This window comes from Montipora capricornis, chromosome 10 (genome assembly GCF_036669925.1).
Source record: "Montipora capricornis isolate CH-2021 chromosome 10, ASM3666992v2, whole genome shotgun sequence".
Taxonomy (NCBI): Eukaryota; Metazoa; Cnidaria; class Anthozoa; order Scleractinia; family Acroporidae; genus Montipora; species Montipora capricornis.
In genome coordinates, this window is record NC_090892.1 from 14,666,126 (window position 1) to 14,678,625 (window position 12,500).

Consider the following 12,500-nt stretch of genomic DNA (forward strand, 5'->3'; position numbering starts at 1 on the left):
ATTTATGAATAAGGTCTATAACGTTATTTGAATTTAATATAAGTTTGATGTAAAACTCAACTGACAACATTGGCCTGGAGCGTTATGAAGACTTGCGTGGCAGCGTGGCCGAGTGACGAGGATCACGGGCTCAAGATCCGTTATCAGCACTGGCTTAGGTCATTAAAATTAAAGGAAGTCCCTAACTAAACTTAGCTTCTCGGCTGCGTTTTCAAATAGCCCACCGATTTGCTCCGGCCGCTGGGGATCCTTAAAATTGTTCTGGTTTGTCGAATTTTTTTGTGGAAAATTATTATTTTTCTTTGACAACCAAGACCTTACTGACAAGGTGCTTTTCTACGATATTTACACACTCGTTTGTTTCCACAGAACTTACTCGCTCGCACAGTCTCGTTCGTTTGACTTGTGCATGAATACAGTAAATCATATTCCTTCAGAAAACCTGTTTCTCCAACCAATAAAATATCTGTTTTTCCGTTTAAGAAATCGTGCTGAACAAATGGTCACAGAACCCATACATCAAAGGCTCCTATTGCGATCCAGTAATTGGCACTGATTCGTCTGTTTTCGCCAACATGGCTGGTCGACTTAAAAACTTGTTCTTTGCTGGAGAGGCTACACATGCAGATTGGTATGGCTATCTGCAAGGAGGATACTATAGTGGACTGGAGAAAGCCAATGAAATCGCCAGTTGCCTCCAAGGGAAGAAGTGTGAAGCGTACCAACCAACCACAGGAATACCAGCGATTGTCAAAGGCTGCCCGAGCATCGCGTTTCGCGTTCAAACTCTGCCTGTCGGCGTAATGGCTACGGCTCTTATCTTACTTTACTGTTTCTAACGTATCGAGTCAAATTTCAATAAACGTTTGAAGAGCTTAGTCTTGCCTTTGGTTATATTTGCTGAGTCTTCTCGGATAAGGGTTAACAATCGGCGGCCCCGTTTGTGGGACGTCAAGAAAAACCGAAAATTGTTCACGAAGTGTAGGGCGTGAAGTTTTCGATGTTTCGATCTATCTCTGTCCACTATGAAATCTTCTGGCTGGATTAGGTGGATAGGCTTTCAAGCGAATGAAATACAGTCAGAAGTAAGGCTATTTCCTCCGTGTTGAACCGTGACACGTCGTGATCGTGATCTCGATTGACGTGATCGTGTGACCGTTCAATGCACTGTTGGCGCATCAGAGATCACCGTGCCACCATGTTTGCCCCAGAGTTCCATGGCTTTACCAACAACTGTCACAAAATTGTCCTCAGGAACAGGCTATGGCAGGAATGATTGAATAAAAGTTACATTGTGGTATAATCCAAAAATTACGAAATCCTTTACAAATTTTTGTTTTGCAAAATTTATTCTTGGTTTGCACTCGCGTGATGAGACAGCCACGTTGGTGAATAAAACAAAAGCAAAATGTCGCTGGCGTTTTGCATAATAATAGAGCCAAGTTCCCAAGATACTTTCTCGCTATTCTTCAGCACACCAAGATAGCCGCCATGACGTCATGTGCAAGCGTGGTAAAGACTTGTTTCCATATCTCAAAAAGTGCCCTTGGACGTGAGGTGCCTGGGAATGAACTTAAATCACTGGAATCGGTCAGTGTAAAATGCAGACTGAGGTTATGATGTAACTGTTGAAAAAGCCCAAACCCTTAGAAATGCAGCCTTAGGCCTAATTAGACCTAAAACAATATTTAGGCTTAACTGTTGGCATTCCGATTCCAGTGATTTAATTTCATTCCCAGGCACCTCACGTCCAAGGGCACTTTGAGATATGGAAAGAAGTCTTTACCGCAAGCCAAGGATACGAGACCTCTCCATAGGCTAAAGTGACGCTAGAAAGGTTAATACGCTTTCGAAAGAAGACATCTACAGCGCTTCAAGTTTGCTTCTCTTCAACCCTCGAACGGAAACACACACCGCTCTTAATGTTTACTTCTGTTCAGTAAACGCTGTTTACGACTACCGACAGCAGAGCACTTTTGCAAACGCTCTGTGTTTCGCCAGATAATTCGATAAAACCAGATTATTTTTACTTATGTATTTATATACGCAATATTTTGACAGGCATGTCCAATTTAGCGGTTAGAAGGTGTGGTTTCGTTTCTGAGATAAGATGGAAGGGTTTTCTACGCCTTGGTCCGTTGAAACCAAAGAAACTTAATGCTTGGCAGTCTTAGAAATCCGAGTTTCGTATGAATGGAAATTGCCCAAAAGAATAACTTGTTTTAAACGATAAAGAGGCGCAAAGCCATTCGTACTTTGAACACAAATCTGATATTTCCTACGAGACCCCAATGACCGCGAATTATTCAAGTTTTCGCATCTCGAGTACGCTAACAGAAAGCCTTTGCAGCTTTCCTAAGTATTTAAGCTTCCGTTTGACCACAGCCACCACCATTTCTGGATCCCGGCTCCCCTCTCACCATACCTTGCCGAGGAACGTACTGACACCTTCCGATGACTTCTCCATGAGTAGGGAATGCTTGAGAACCAAAAGAAAGCTAACAGCGACGAAGACAAGAATCTTGCTTGAACCTGCCACCACTTTGTCCCAAATCCTGTAACGTTGAGGAACAATGGTGTTACGAGCGATTTAGACATTTTGTATTTGCCGATGTGTGTCAACCTGTATGGCACACAGCCAAAGGGACCAGAGAACAGTTCAATGACGAGTTGATGCTCGACTGTGATTCAAAATAGAGAACTGAAACAATGACGACGGTCACAGCAACGACAACGTCATCTCAAAATATAAATTCGCAGTATTGTAATCACTTCGTTACTATTTCAATCTTTTTGATATTACAAGGATGTGGAAGTTCCTCTAAAATGAGACTGGTCGGAATGACGCCAGCTTTAACGCCCACATTCAGCCGACACGCATTGCGTGCCGCGGAGCAATTTTCATATATAAAAATCCATCCAAAGCTGAAATTCATCCAATCAGATCGCTGTGAAAAGCAATGCACATTTCCACAACAAAAACAAACGATCGAAAAGCCTGTCGGTTGAAGGTGGGCCTTTAATTTTGGGGAGAAAATGAAAAGTGAAAAAACTGCACGTGCAGGGCGTGCAAAGCTATTGTTTTTGCTCACTAAGGCCCCGTCCACACGTATCCGGATATTTTTGAATCCGCAACATTTTCTTTCCAGATTGAAAAATATTTCCATCCACACGTTGCGTATTCAAATCGAATTTGCAGGTCCACACGTATCCGAAACGTGTCCTTATTCACTCTAGTGCTCAGGACTCCTCAAGGAAACAGAGGTAACAGAGCATGCCCCATTTTAAAAATTGATTTCACGGTAAGGAACTGGTCTCGATCTTGTTACGTCATCCGGATTAAAAATGTCCGGATTTGGCGTCCACACGGTTCTGGATTCACATCGGATTTAAAAATATCCACTCTGGGAAGCAGATTCAAATTATTCCGGATTCGCCAGCAAATTCGCCGGATACGTGTGGACGGAAGGCGTATCCGGAAAGAAAAAGTTGCGGATTAAAAAATATCCGGATACGTGTATCGGCCTTAGGCCCCGTCTACAGGTATCCACTTATATCAGGATATTTTCTAATCCGCAACTTTTTCTTTCCGGATTCGCATTTCGTCCACACGTATCCGGCGAATCCGGCATGCGAATCCGCAACTTTTAAAATCCGCTCTCCAGAATGGAAAGTTTTGAATACGCAAAGAATTTGGAAACTAGTGGACACTCTCAAAGACTCTCTCTCCGTGTTATGCCCCTCTGCCCTTGCAAATTCTCGCTTCTCGTGTCGTATTCTAGCTGAGACGGTAAAGTGCATTGAAAAAAGCATTGCACGCAACTGGCGCCGGCGTCAAGAATTTCCATTGCACTGCGATTGGCTCATTTAACTGCCTTTGTAACTTGTGATTTTCCTAAGTAATTACTTAGTGATTTCATAGGAAAATTGTGTGGGTGCAGGACTGTCGAAGTAGTGAGCGCACTTGCTTCAATTCCTAGACTCGGTGTCATATGTGGGTTGACTTTGTTGATTCTCTACTCTGCTTCGAGAGGTTTTTCTCCGGGTACTCCGGTTTTCCCCTCTACTCAAAAAGCAACATTTGACTTGATTTGCGTTAATTTTATGATTTCAGTTTACAGTGTCCCCAATTAGTACTCCAGCGCTAGCAGACTAGACACTTACATTAACTTCCTTTCCTTTCCTTTCGCTTCACCGCAATCTATTTAACCATCACTTAAGCTCAATTCCCCTAGGGATGAGCGTTGGTTTCACACCGAGTAAGTTCTGTAAACTTACTGCAGCCATGTCTAGTCGTCTTACCTCTCCATGCAAGAATCTGAAATATCCTCTGCAAATCCACTATCAAACCACCTTAAACAGACAAAAGCACAGCGTAAGTCATGTGTTTTATACGGATACGATTACCATACTTCATTAAACAAACGCCAAAGGCGTTGCCTGGTTAACCCGCCCTTGCGAGGTTTGTCCAAAAATGCACGGAGATTTCGATAAGAGTCACGAGGTGTCTCCTTTCTTTTCCCATCCTCGAACCATAGTTAATGCATGGAGATGGTTATGAAACTGGACAAGTTCCTTTGTTTCATGTTTTTGTCCGTATTTTTGGCCTTGACCCTGCACAAAACACACCTTTTTTTCGAGAAGATAACCAATCAAATCCCTCGATTGAATTATGCGCAAATAATTTGCGAACCCGTCGAACCCAGGGCGCTCTTCCCTGGAAAAAGCGCCCTGGGGACGAAGTTGTCCTTTTCCCACAAACTTCATCATCATCATCTCTCGTGTCTGGGAATACAGACAATTAAAAAGTGTCCCCTTACCACAAATAACGTTGACCCTTACCTTACCTTGACACTTACCTTATTGAACGAAATGATATGATATGAAATGAATCATATACATGTATTGAACTGCGGATATGAAATCAAGTGAAGCCATGATTCTCGCAGTTATGAACGCAATTTACAGAGAAGCCTGAAAATTCAGAACTTCAACAGGGTTTGAACCCGACTTCACTTGACTTACCTTATTGTTATAAAACACGTAGCCAACGCTTAGACTCAAAGGGATAATTCGTGTAAGGTGTTGGAAGTCAAAATTGGGCGCGCAACTAATTGCGTGCATCTCTAGCCACAAGTGACCAAACCTACTTTCTCACCCACCCACCCCCTGAATCTTCCGTCTTGACAAGATGGATCAATAGACAGACAACCAATAGCATCACGTTTCTGCTAAACAATCAATTCAACGATCATAGTACTTGCATGATGTTCCCAATTAGTAAGCACCCTTCTGGGACAGCCAGCTCGTAGTACCAGACACATTGATAAAATTGATGACGATGACCCATTGATAGCACCCCATCGCAAAGTAAGTCAGTCTTCGAGACTGCGTGGCAATTGTCAAAATGGCTTAAATAGCCGTATTCGTCAGCGTCGTACCATGGAAACCAGCGCGGTGCCTCCCGGTTTATAACATTTTTATCATGTCCTTGACATGTTACAACAATGAGTGAAGTTTCAGCGGGAAAGCTATGACAAGTTCTATTTCGAGGGAATCACCTTAACTTATCTACCTGATCGAACTTGTTGGCCAGCTAATGAATCAAATCAATCGCCAACTGCGGCATATAAATCAAACGAAATGCTTACCGAAAGGCATACAAATACAACTCCATTTGAAAGACAAAAAAAATATTTCTTTTCGCGAGTACCCTCAAAGCACTCGACTTGCTATTCTTGGTTTTCACGTGACGTCAAAAAAACACTAAAATTAAATATTTTGCGTTTTTACCTTCATCTGGTAAAAGACATTTTAAAGATATATCTGATGGCCTGTTTTCAGCTCGGTAACATGCTTTGTTTTGAAAATAGAGCAGTTTGAATTTCAAATTTTTATACAATTTGTGACATATAGATTGCTTCTGAGAAACATGTCACGTTCACGAAAAGATCAATTCGCCTTGTGTTTTCGAGTTCTGAATAACCAATATGTTAACAGAATTAAAGTGTCTATGTGAATGTTTTCAAGTTTAGAAGAGATAAAAGAACCGGTCAATGCCTATTACCATGGTAAATAAGCCATTTTTACTTCATTAATGAAGGTCCAACAACAATCTGCACTTGCAAATCTGTTGTTGGTTTGAAAGACGGTCTCTGGTTTGAAAGACGGTCTCGATTTAGCTTCGGCCTTCAAGCAACTTATAGGTATGATCATGCCGATGATGATAAAATCCACTATCGTCCTTTGGTTAAGTATCGATCTCATATCTGCAGCCTCCCAAGGGCGGAAAAAAGTTCTTATCCTTGGTGCTGGTGCATCAGGGATCACTGCCGCAAAAACTCTTTACGATCAAGGAATTAAAGACTTTCTAGTGTTGGAGGGTCAGGATTACATTGGCGGGCGCATAAAACAGACGTCGTTCGCAGGAATGAAGGTGGAACTCGGAGCAAATTGGATTCATTTCAGTGGCGAAGAAGACAACCCGCTTATTGCTTTAAAGAACAAGGTCAATTTGACTACAACACCAGCAGACTACGCTAACAACACTATAAGGTCAGAATATTTCTAAGTTAGCTGAGTCTGCGGAATTCAATTTTTGCGGCTTGCTGCCAAAAAGATCTCCGCAAATTTAAAAAAATTATTTCACAATGTAATAATTTCATAATGAATCTATTACCAACGTTCTACGGCCAGTGATCCATAATGAACTTTATTAGTAAAGAAAAAAAAAAAGTCAGACAAGTCATGGATGCCTTAATTGAGTAAACGGGTAATGTTGGAAAAAAGGTATACCGTTTCGTCTTCGTGTCCAATGAAGCAGTGTTGGTGCTATATGGAAATTGTATTCTTTGATTGCACTTAAGTGATAAGTGCTAAGACGGCCATGATGGTGCCAACAGAATACAAAAATGTAGCTCAAGTTTTGCATAACAACAAAATCAAATTCCCAAAAGAATTTTTCCCTATTGTTCTTTCCACTAACATGGCCTCCGTCAGATCAGGTCAGGTCAATAATAGAAAAATATTTTCCACTTGAGAGAACGGGAGCTCTTTAAATTAGCATGTTATGACAGCATTTAAACATACTAACAATAATTCAAATGGAGAGCTCGATTATTCTTCCATAAGTTCCAAAAGCCGTTTTTCATAATTATTGATACTCTCTAGTGTTAGATATTTAACAATTAGACCCATAGCTCGTAAGGGCTTCGGGTCAATAGCCCATGAGGCGAAGACGAATGGGCTATTGACCCATGGCCCTTGAGGGCGAAGGGTCTAATTGTTTTAGTATCACCCAACTAAACTAGTCGGACAGAAAAGGCAATAATAAAGTTAGCAAATGCAAGTTGAATAAATATTTATTTGGGAATAAAACGAAAGAAAGCATCACGCTTTTCGCTACTTGAGGACTATTAGTAGTAGTCCTCGACTAGCGTAGCTTATTAAAATGCAGGATTTGCATAAGTCCACTAGTTGGGTGATACTAAATACATGTATACTCATAGACTATAATAGTGAGAGTATAATTAACTTACTTAATTTGTTTACTTAGTATTTTTTTTACTTTACTGCAAACACTTATATTTGTAAAATGAACTGAACGGCTCATTAAATGTTCGACATTGCAAGGCAAATATCAGAATCGCCACCCGTGACAGCTCGCTTGAGTTCCCTCGGTCACGCAACCAAACAAGGAAATAGGCCTTGCCATTGTTTTTGGCAACACGATGACGCTTTCATCTATGATCAACAAGCTTAAATGCTTCGTAAATGAGAAGAAGCCGGACCTAGTTTCGTTGACAAAATTTTGTATTTTTGATTCGAAAGTCTGCGAACACCATCTTCTCATTCCCGGGTACATCTTGATACTCAAGAAACGCACATGTGGTGTACACGGAGGTGTCGGCCTTCGTATCAACAACTCAATCAAATTCAAAGCCCTCACCGACTTATACCACCGTAACCTCGAATTGTTACGGGCTTGCCTTAAGACCAACTGACTCCCTTGGGGATACATTACATAAGATGTGTCACTGTGTGTAACCCTTGCCACCAAACAGGTGCCGGTGACACCTACAAGCCCTGCAAGACAATTTGATGTCCTCGCTCACGATTACCGAGGAGCTATACCCCGGATGCGGCATTGCGTTGACTTTTGACTTAAATCGCCTGAACATCAGTCGCCCCTTGGTGCAATTCAAGTTAAATCAACTTGTTTGTGTGCGTACCCGTGACACCCGGACACTCGATCTTAAGAAGCCTCATGTATACGACATGCGCAAACCTCTCCACCTCTTGGCTTGTCTGACCATTTGGCGCAAGTCAAGAGAGTATGAAGGTAAGAGAGGTAATCCCTCATATTGCCCTATTCCCATCGTGAACGATGCGAATCATTGCGTGGGAATTCGCTCAGCTGTCAACATTGGTACACATGGGGACATACGATTGGCTACCAGTTAACTCTCGTGGGAATACCGGATCTCGCAGGAGATTTAAAAATAACTTAAGAGGGATTACGATGGGAATAGGGCCAATATGAGGGATTACCTCCCTTACGGCTTCATACTCTCTTGCGCAAGTAAATGTCACTGACATTTTAAGCGTAACTAAAATGAGTTTAAATCAATTTCTCTGTTTTTCAGCTCTGCAATTATAGTAAAAGAATTATTCGCCTTAGACTCACTAAATATTGGGGAATATTTTTTCGCCTTCGGCTTAGTAAATATTATACACTTAATCTATGGTGCCGAGGGAAACAGCTAGTTTTGTTTTCCCGAAAGTCCTGATCCCGAGGGAAACATCAGGACTGGAGGAAAAATAAAACTAGCTAGTTTCTCGAGGGACCAGGCATTAAGTGCTTTGTTATATATTTAGACTTTTCTTTCAACAATCGCAGCAAAATATCCGGAGCGGGCAACAACTGCGGAATTGTATCCTGGTCGGGGGCACGTGACAAAGAATCAACCAATCACAGTGCTCGTTTTGTTGAGTGAGAGTCTAGGTATTTAACAATTAACAATTATTCGCCGAAGGCAAGGTGAATATCGGTGAACAAATAAAGGTTTTGCTAATCACACGCGAGTTAACTGATCTCATAACGGGGATAAGACTCTATAGGTAAACTATAAAATAAGATATCGACCGTGTTTTCTACTAGAGATGCAAACCTCAGGCAACCATTGTAGTACGTCTATGTCCTCTGTATTAAAGGATACGAAGGACTTAGAGTTGTAATCGCTGAGAGCTAAAATCCGCTGTGTCCATTCAATATTTGAGCCTGGTTGCACAATTAAAAGACCAAACAGGCCATTTATAAAACAAACATTGTTTGACTTTTAGAAATGATACAGGAGCTGATGTCTCAAACGTTGACGTTGACAAAGAGTGGGCGGCAGCGAGAGATCAACTGTTTGAGTTGGGAGAGGAAAGAGGCGAAGAGGACATCCCACCAAGGGATATGCCAGCCTCTACGGCGCTGGAGACACTGGGATGGAGATCAGATACTCTCCTTAAAAAAGTTCTGTCTTGGTATTACATAGATTATGAATATGGCGAAAGCGTTAAAGAAACCTCTCTGAACAACATGGGTACTGCAGGAGAAGACTCGCTTGTGACAGACCAGAGGGGAATGTGGTCTCTCTTTCGCGACTTCTATTCCAGTTTTCCAGAAAAAATCTTATTGAACCAAACAGTGATCAAGATTAAATACGGCGAAGAGAGCGTTGAAGTCACCACGGATGAGGGAATCACATATATTGCCGATTATGCACTATGCACTTTCAGCACCGGAGTGTTGAGTAGTGGTATGGTGACATTCGACCCCGATCTGCCCGACTGGAAAAAAGAAGCCATTTTTCGATTGAGGTTGGTTCACTATACCAAGATTTTTCTCAAGTTTCCCAGAGATTTCTGGGACGACTCTGAGAACATTTTGCACGTTTCACAAGAGCGCACCGGCTACTTTCCACACTTTAAAGACCTCGATCGCCCCGATGTTTTCAACGGATCGACTTTACTGCTTGCCACTTTGACAGGAGATGAGGCACTGAGAATTGAAGCTCAGGATGACTCTAAAACTATGGACGAAGTCATGCAAGTGCTTCGAAACATGTATGGAGATGATATACCAAATGCTACAGGTACGTATCGATCTCGTACCCAGGATTAGAGTCTGGAAGCGGATATAATTAATTTTACTTAAGGACGGTGCCTACTGTTGTTATTGTGCATACGTTCTGCGCATTTCGAGACACTCAGGATTCCTATAGGTGATGCTTACTAACACAAGGATATTTTGTGGAGTAAGCAGAACTAAGCAAGTGCTGGGAAAAATTGGGGGAAACCATGCATCAGAGATAATTTAAGCTTCAGTTTGGAAAAGAACGCCACACATTGCTTTGTATTCTTGATCTTTTTACAAATAATGTTGATTAATTATTGCTGAAAAATGCGTGGTTACCCCCAATTTTCTTTTTGGATTTTGATACTACGAAAACCACCGATCTGTGGAATGGGCCCGAATTACTCCCCCGCCCACTTTCGTTAAACATTTTGATGAAATTCCTTTCCCACAGGCTTAAGGTGTACTAATGGAAAAACACATTTTCAAACTTTATCTCTGTTTTCTATGGCAATCGCAGACAACCTTCCCACGAAGAAACCTGTGGTGAAGACTCCCACTTTTCCGATAATGTCTTGTATAATCCTCATTCTCAAGTTTTCTCCGAAAGCTTTTCCACGATTATAGAGCCTTCCATATGCGCTCAGTTCTGCTAATACATCTTGAGGATTTGAAATATTTACATGCGAAAGTGAGCGGGGCAGACACTTAAATTCCCGCCCATTCCACAGATCGGTGGTTTTCGTAGTAACGCTCGTTAAGATCTCCTTTTCGCGCATATTCATAAACCTGGCGAAAATAACTTTGAATTAGTATGCACCGTCCTTAAGTGTGACGTGTATTTAGCGCTGGGGAACTAATTGGGAACACCGCTGTACAGAAATCAAATTATATCAGGTCAACTCATGTCAAATCAAAAGTTGGTTCTTGGAGAGAGGAGAAAAACGGAGAACCCGGAGAAAAACCTCTCGGAGTAGAGTAGAGAACTAGCAAACGTTATTTAATGTAGACAGCTTGGGCATCTGTTCTCAAAAGCAAAATTGAGCTAGTTAATTTCACAAAAATATTTATCAGTTCGAAGACTTTTTACGATGCTGTTGTTGATTAAGATGGAAAGTTTTTTTTCCTTCTCTAGTTAACAGCTTCTTACTAACCAGGAAAGAAAAAGAAAAGAAAAGGAAAGGAACTTTGTTTAAGTGTCTAATCTTCCAGCGCTGGAGCACTAATAGACCACTTTCGATATATTAAAATTCAGCTTGATAATGAGGTTTAGAGGACTCAAACAAAAGAAATGAATAAACATGTTTATTCAGTTTCCTTTGCTTGTGTCCTCTAGGTCTCGCTGCCAAGCTGAATATAAATTGAAATTAACGCATCAACGCAAATCAAATGAAATTTGAGGAGAGGGGAAAACCGGAGTACCCGGAGAAATTACTATTTTGCTAAATCCAAGCTGTGCAGTGCATTTTTCCCAACAAGTGAACTTGTTTCTTTTTTTTGTGTTCAAGAAATCGTGCTGAGCAAATGGTCACAGAACCCATACGTCAGAGGCACCTGGTCCGATCCAGTGATTGGAACTGATTCGTCTGTTCACGCCAATATGGCTGGTCGGCTAAAGAACTTGTTCTTCGCCGGAGAGGCTACAGATGGAGATTGGTATGGTTATATACAAGGCGCAAACTACAGTGGACTGAAGGGAGCCAATGAAATCGCCAGTTGTATCCAGGGAAAGAAGTGTGACGCATACCAACCAACCACAGGGCTACCAGTAATTGTCAAAGACCGCCCGAACGACGCGTCTTACAGCAAACCTCGACCAATCAGCGTACTGTCTTCGGCTCTAATCTTTCTTTCCTGTTTCCTAAGTATCGCAAGTAATCCTTAGCCAAGTGGGTGAGGCTCCGGCTTTAGCTTTTTAGAGTGGGGAGGGTCGTAGGGTCACATAGAATGCAACTTTCGTTTAGAGCCTCGGAAACCTCGAAAACCGGAAGTAAACAATTTGAATGCCAGGCAGAAGCCCATGACTACGAGCGAACAACAGCCCTACATTCCTGTCACCGCGTTCGCGTTTTCACAGACCGATTTATTTTTAGATAGAATTTCCCGCGAGTCACACTCCCGCTGGAGCCTGATGACTTAAGGTCATAGCGTCACCGAACCGGAACTTTTCTTACGGAAAAGATAGTCTGAAAATAGTTCGGGCTGTAAAATGCCGTGACATAGGGTTAGTATGGGTGGCAGCTGTTCGTTCCTAGTCATGGACTCCTGTGCCAGGACAGAGTCTCTCCCAGATTCTTAAAGTAATCGTCTCTAACAGAGAAAAGATACTTAATGCATGTAATGCAATGCGCCAGTGAAAACAACTTTTTAAAAAACC

The 12,500-nt window shown here is 41.8% G+C and overlaps 3 protein-coding genes across 3 annotated transcripts in view; 2 read left to right on the forward strand and 1 right to left on the reverse strand.

The window, feature by feature from the left end:
* Window positions 1-876, forward strand: part of LOC138019855 (uncharacterized) — a 10,245-nt gene extending 9,369 nt beyond the window's left edge. The window contains exon 3 of the mRNA XM_068866799.1: window positions 484-876. Coding sequence (XP_068722900.1) covers window positions 484-839 — 356 coding nt within the window. The 3' untranslated portion in view covers window positions 840-876. The remainder of the gene's footprint in view (window positions 1-483) is intronic.
* Window positions 1-12,500, reverse strand: part of LOC138019856 (TBC1 domain family member 7-like) — a 25,254-nt gene that overhangs the window by 488 nt on the left and 12,266 nt on the right. The window contains exons 6-8 of the mRNA XM_068866800.1: window positions 4,303-4,353; window positions 2,426-2,555; window positions 1-1,261 (exon numbers count right to left, since the gene is read on the reverse strand). The exon at window positions 1-1,261 is cut by the window's left edge and continues 488 nt beyond it. Of these exons, the coding sequence (XP_068722901.1) occupies window positions 1,160-1,261; window positions 2,426-2,555; window positions 4,303-4,353 (283 nt within the window). The 3' untranslated portion in view covers window positions 1-1,159. The remainder of the gene's footprint in view (window positions 1,262-2,425; window positions 2,556-4,302; window positions 4,354-12,500) is intronic.
* On the forward strand, window positions 4,368-12,008 carry LOC138018636 (uncharacterized). The gene is made up of 4 exons (XM_068865329.1): window positions 4,368-6,563; window positions 9,036-9,120; window positions 9,343-10,168; window positions 11,520-12,008. The coding sequence occupies exons 1-4, from the start codon at window positions 6,209-6,211 to the stop codon at window positions 12,006-12,008; spliced, it is 1,755 nt and encodes a 584-aa protein (XP_068721430.1). The 5' UTR covers window positions 4,368-6,208.

Excerpts from the sequence above, each read along its gene's own strand:
- LOC138018636 (XM_068865329.1), top strand. The coding sequence starts at position 6,209 with ATGATCATGCCGATGATGATAAAATCCACTATCGTCCTTTGGTTAAGT. Across the intron at positions 9,121-9,342 it reads ACGGGGATAAGACTCTATAG|AAATGATACAGGAGCTGATG; the intron begins GTAAACTATAAA and ends TTTGACTTTTAG. Across the intron at positions 10,169-11,519 it reads ATCGATCTCGTACCCAGGAT|TTGAGGAGAGGGGAAAACCG; the intron begins TAGAGTCTGGAA and ends ATCAAATGAAAT.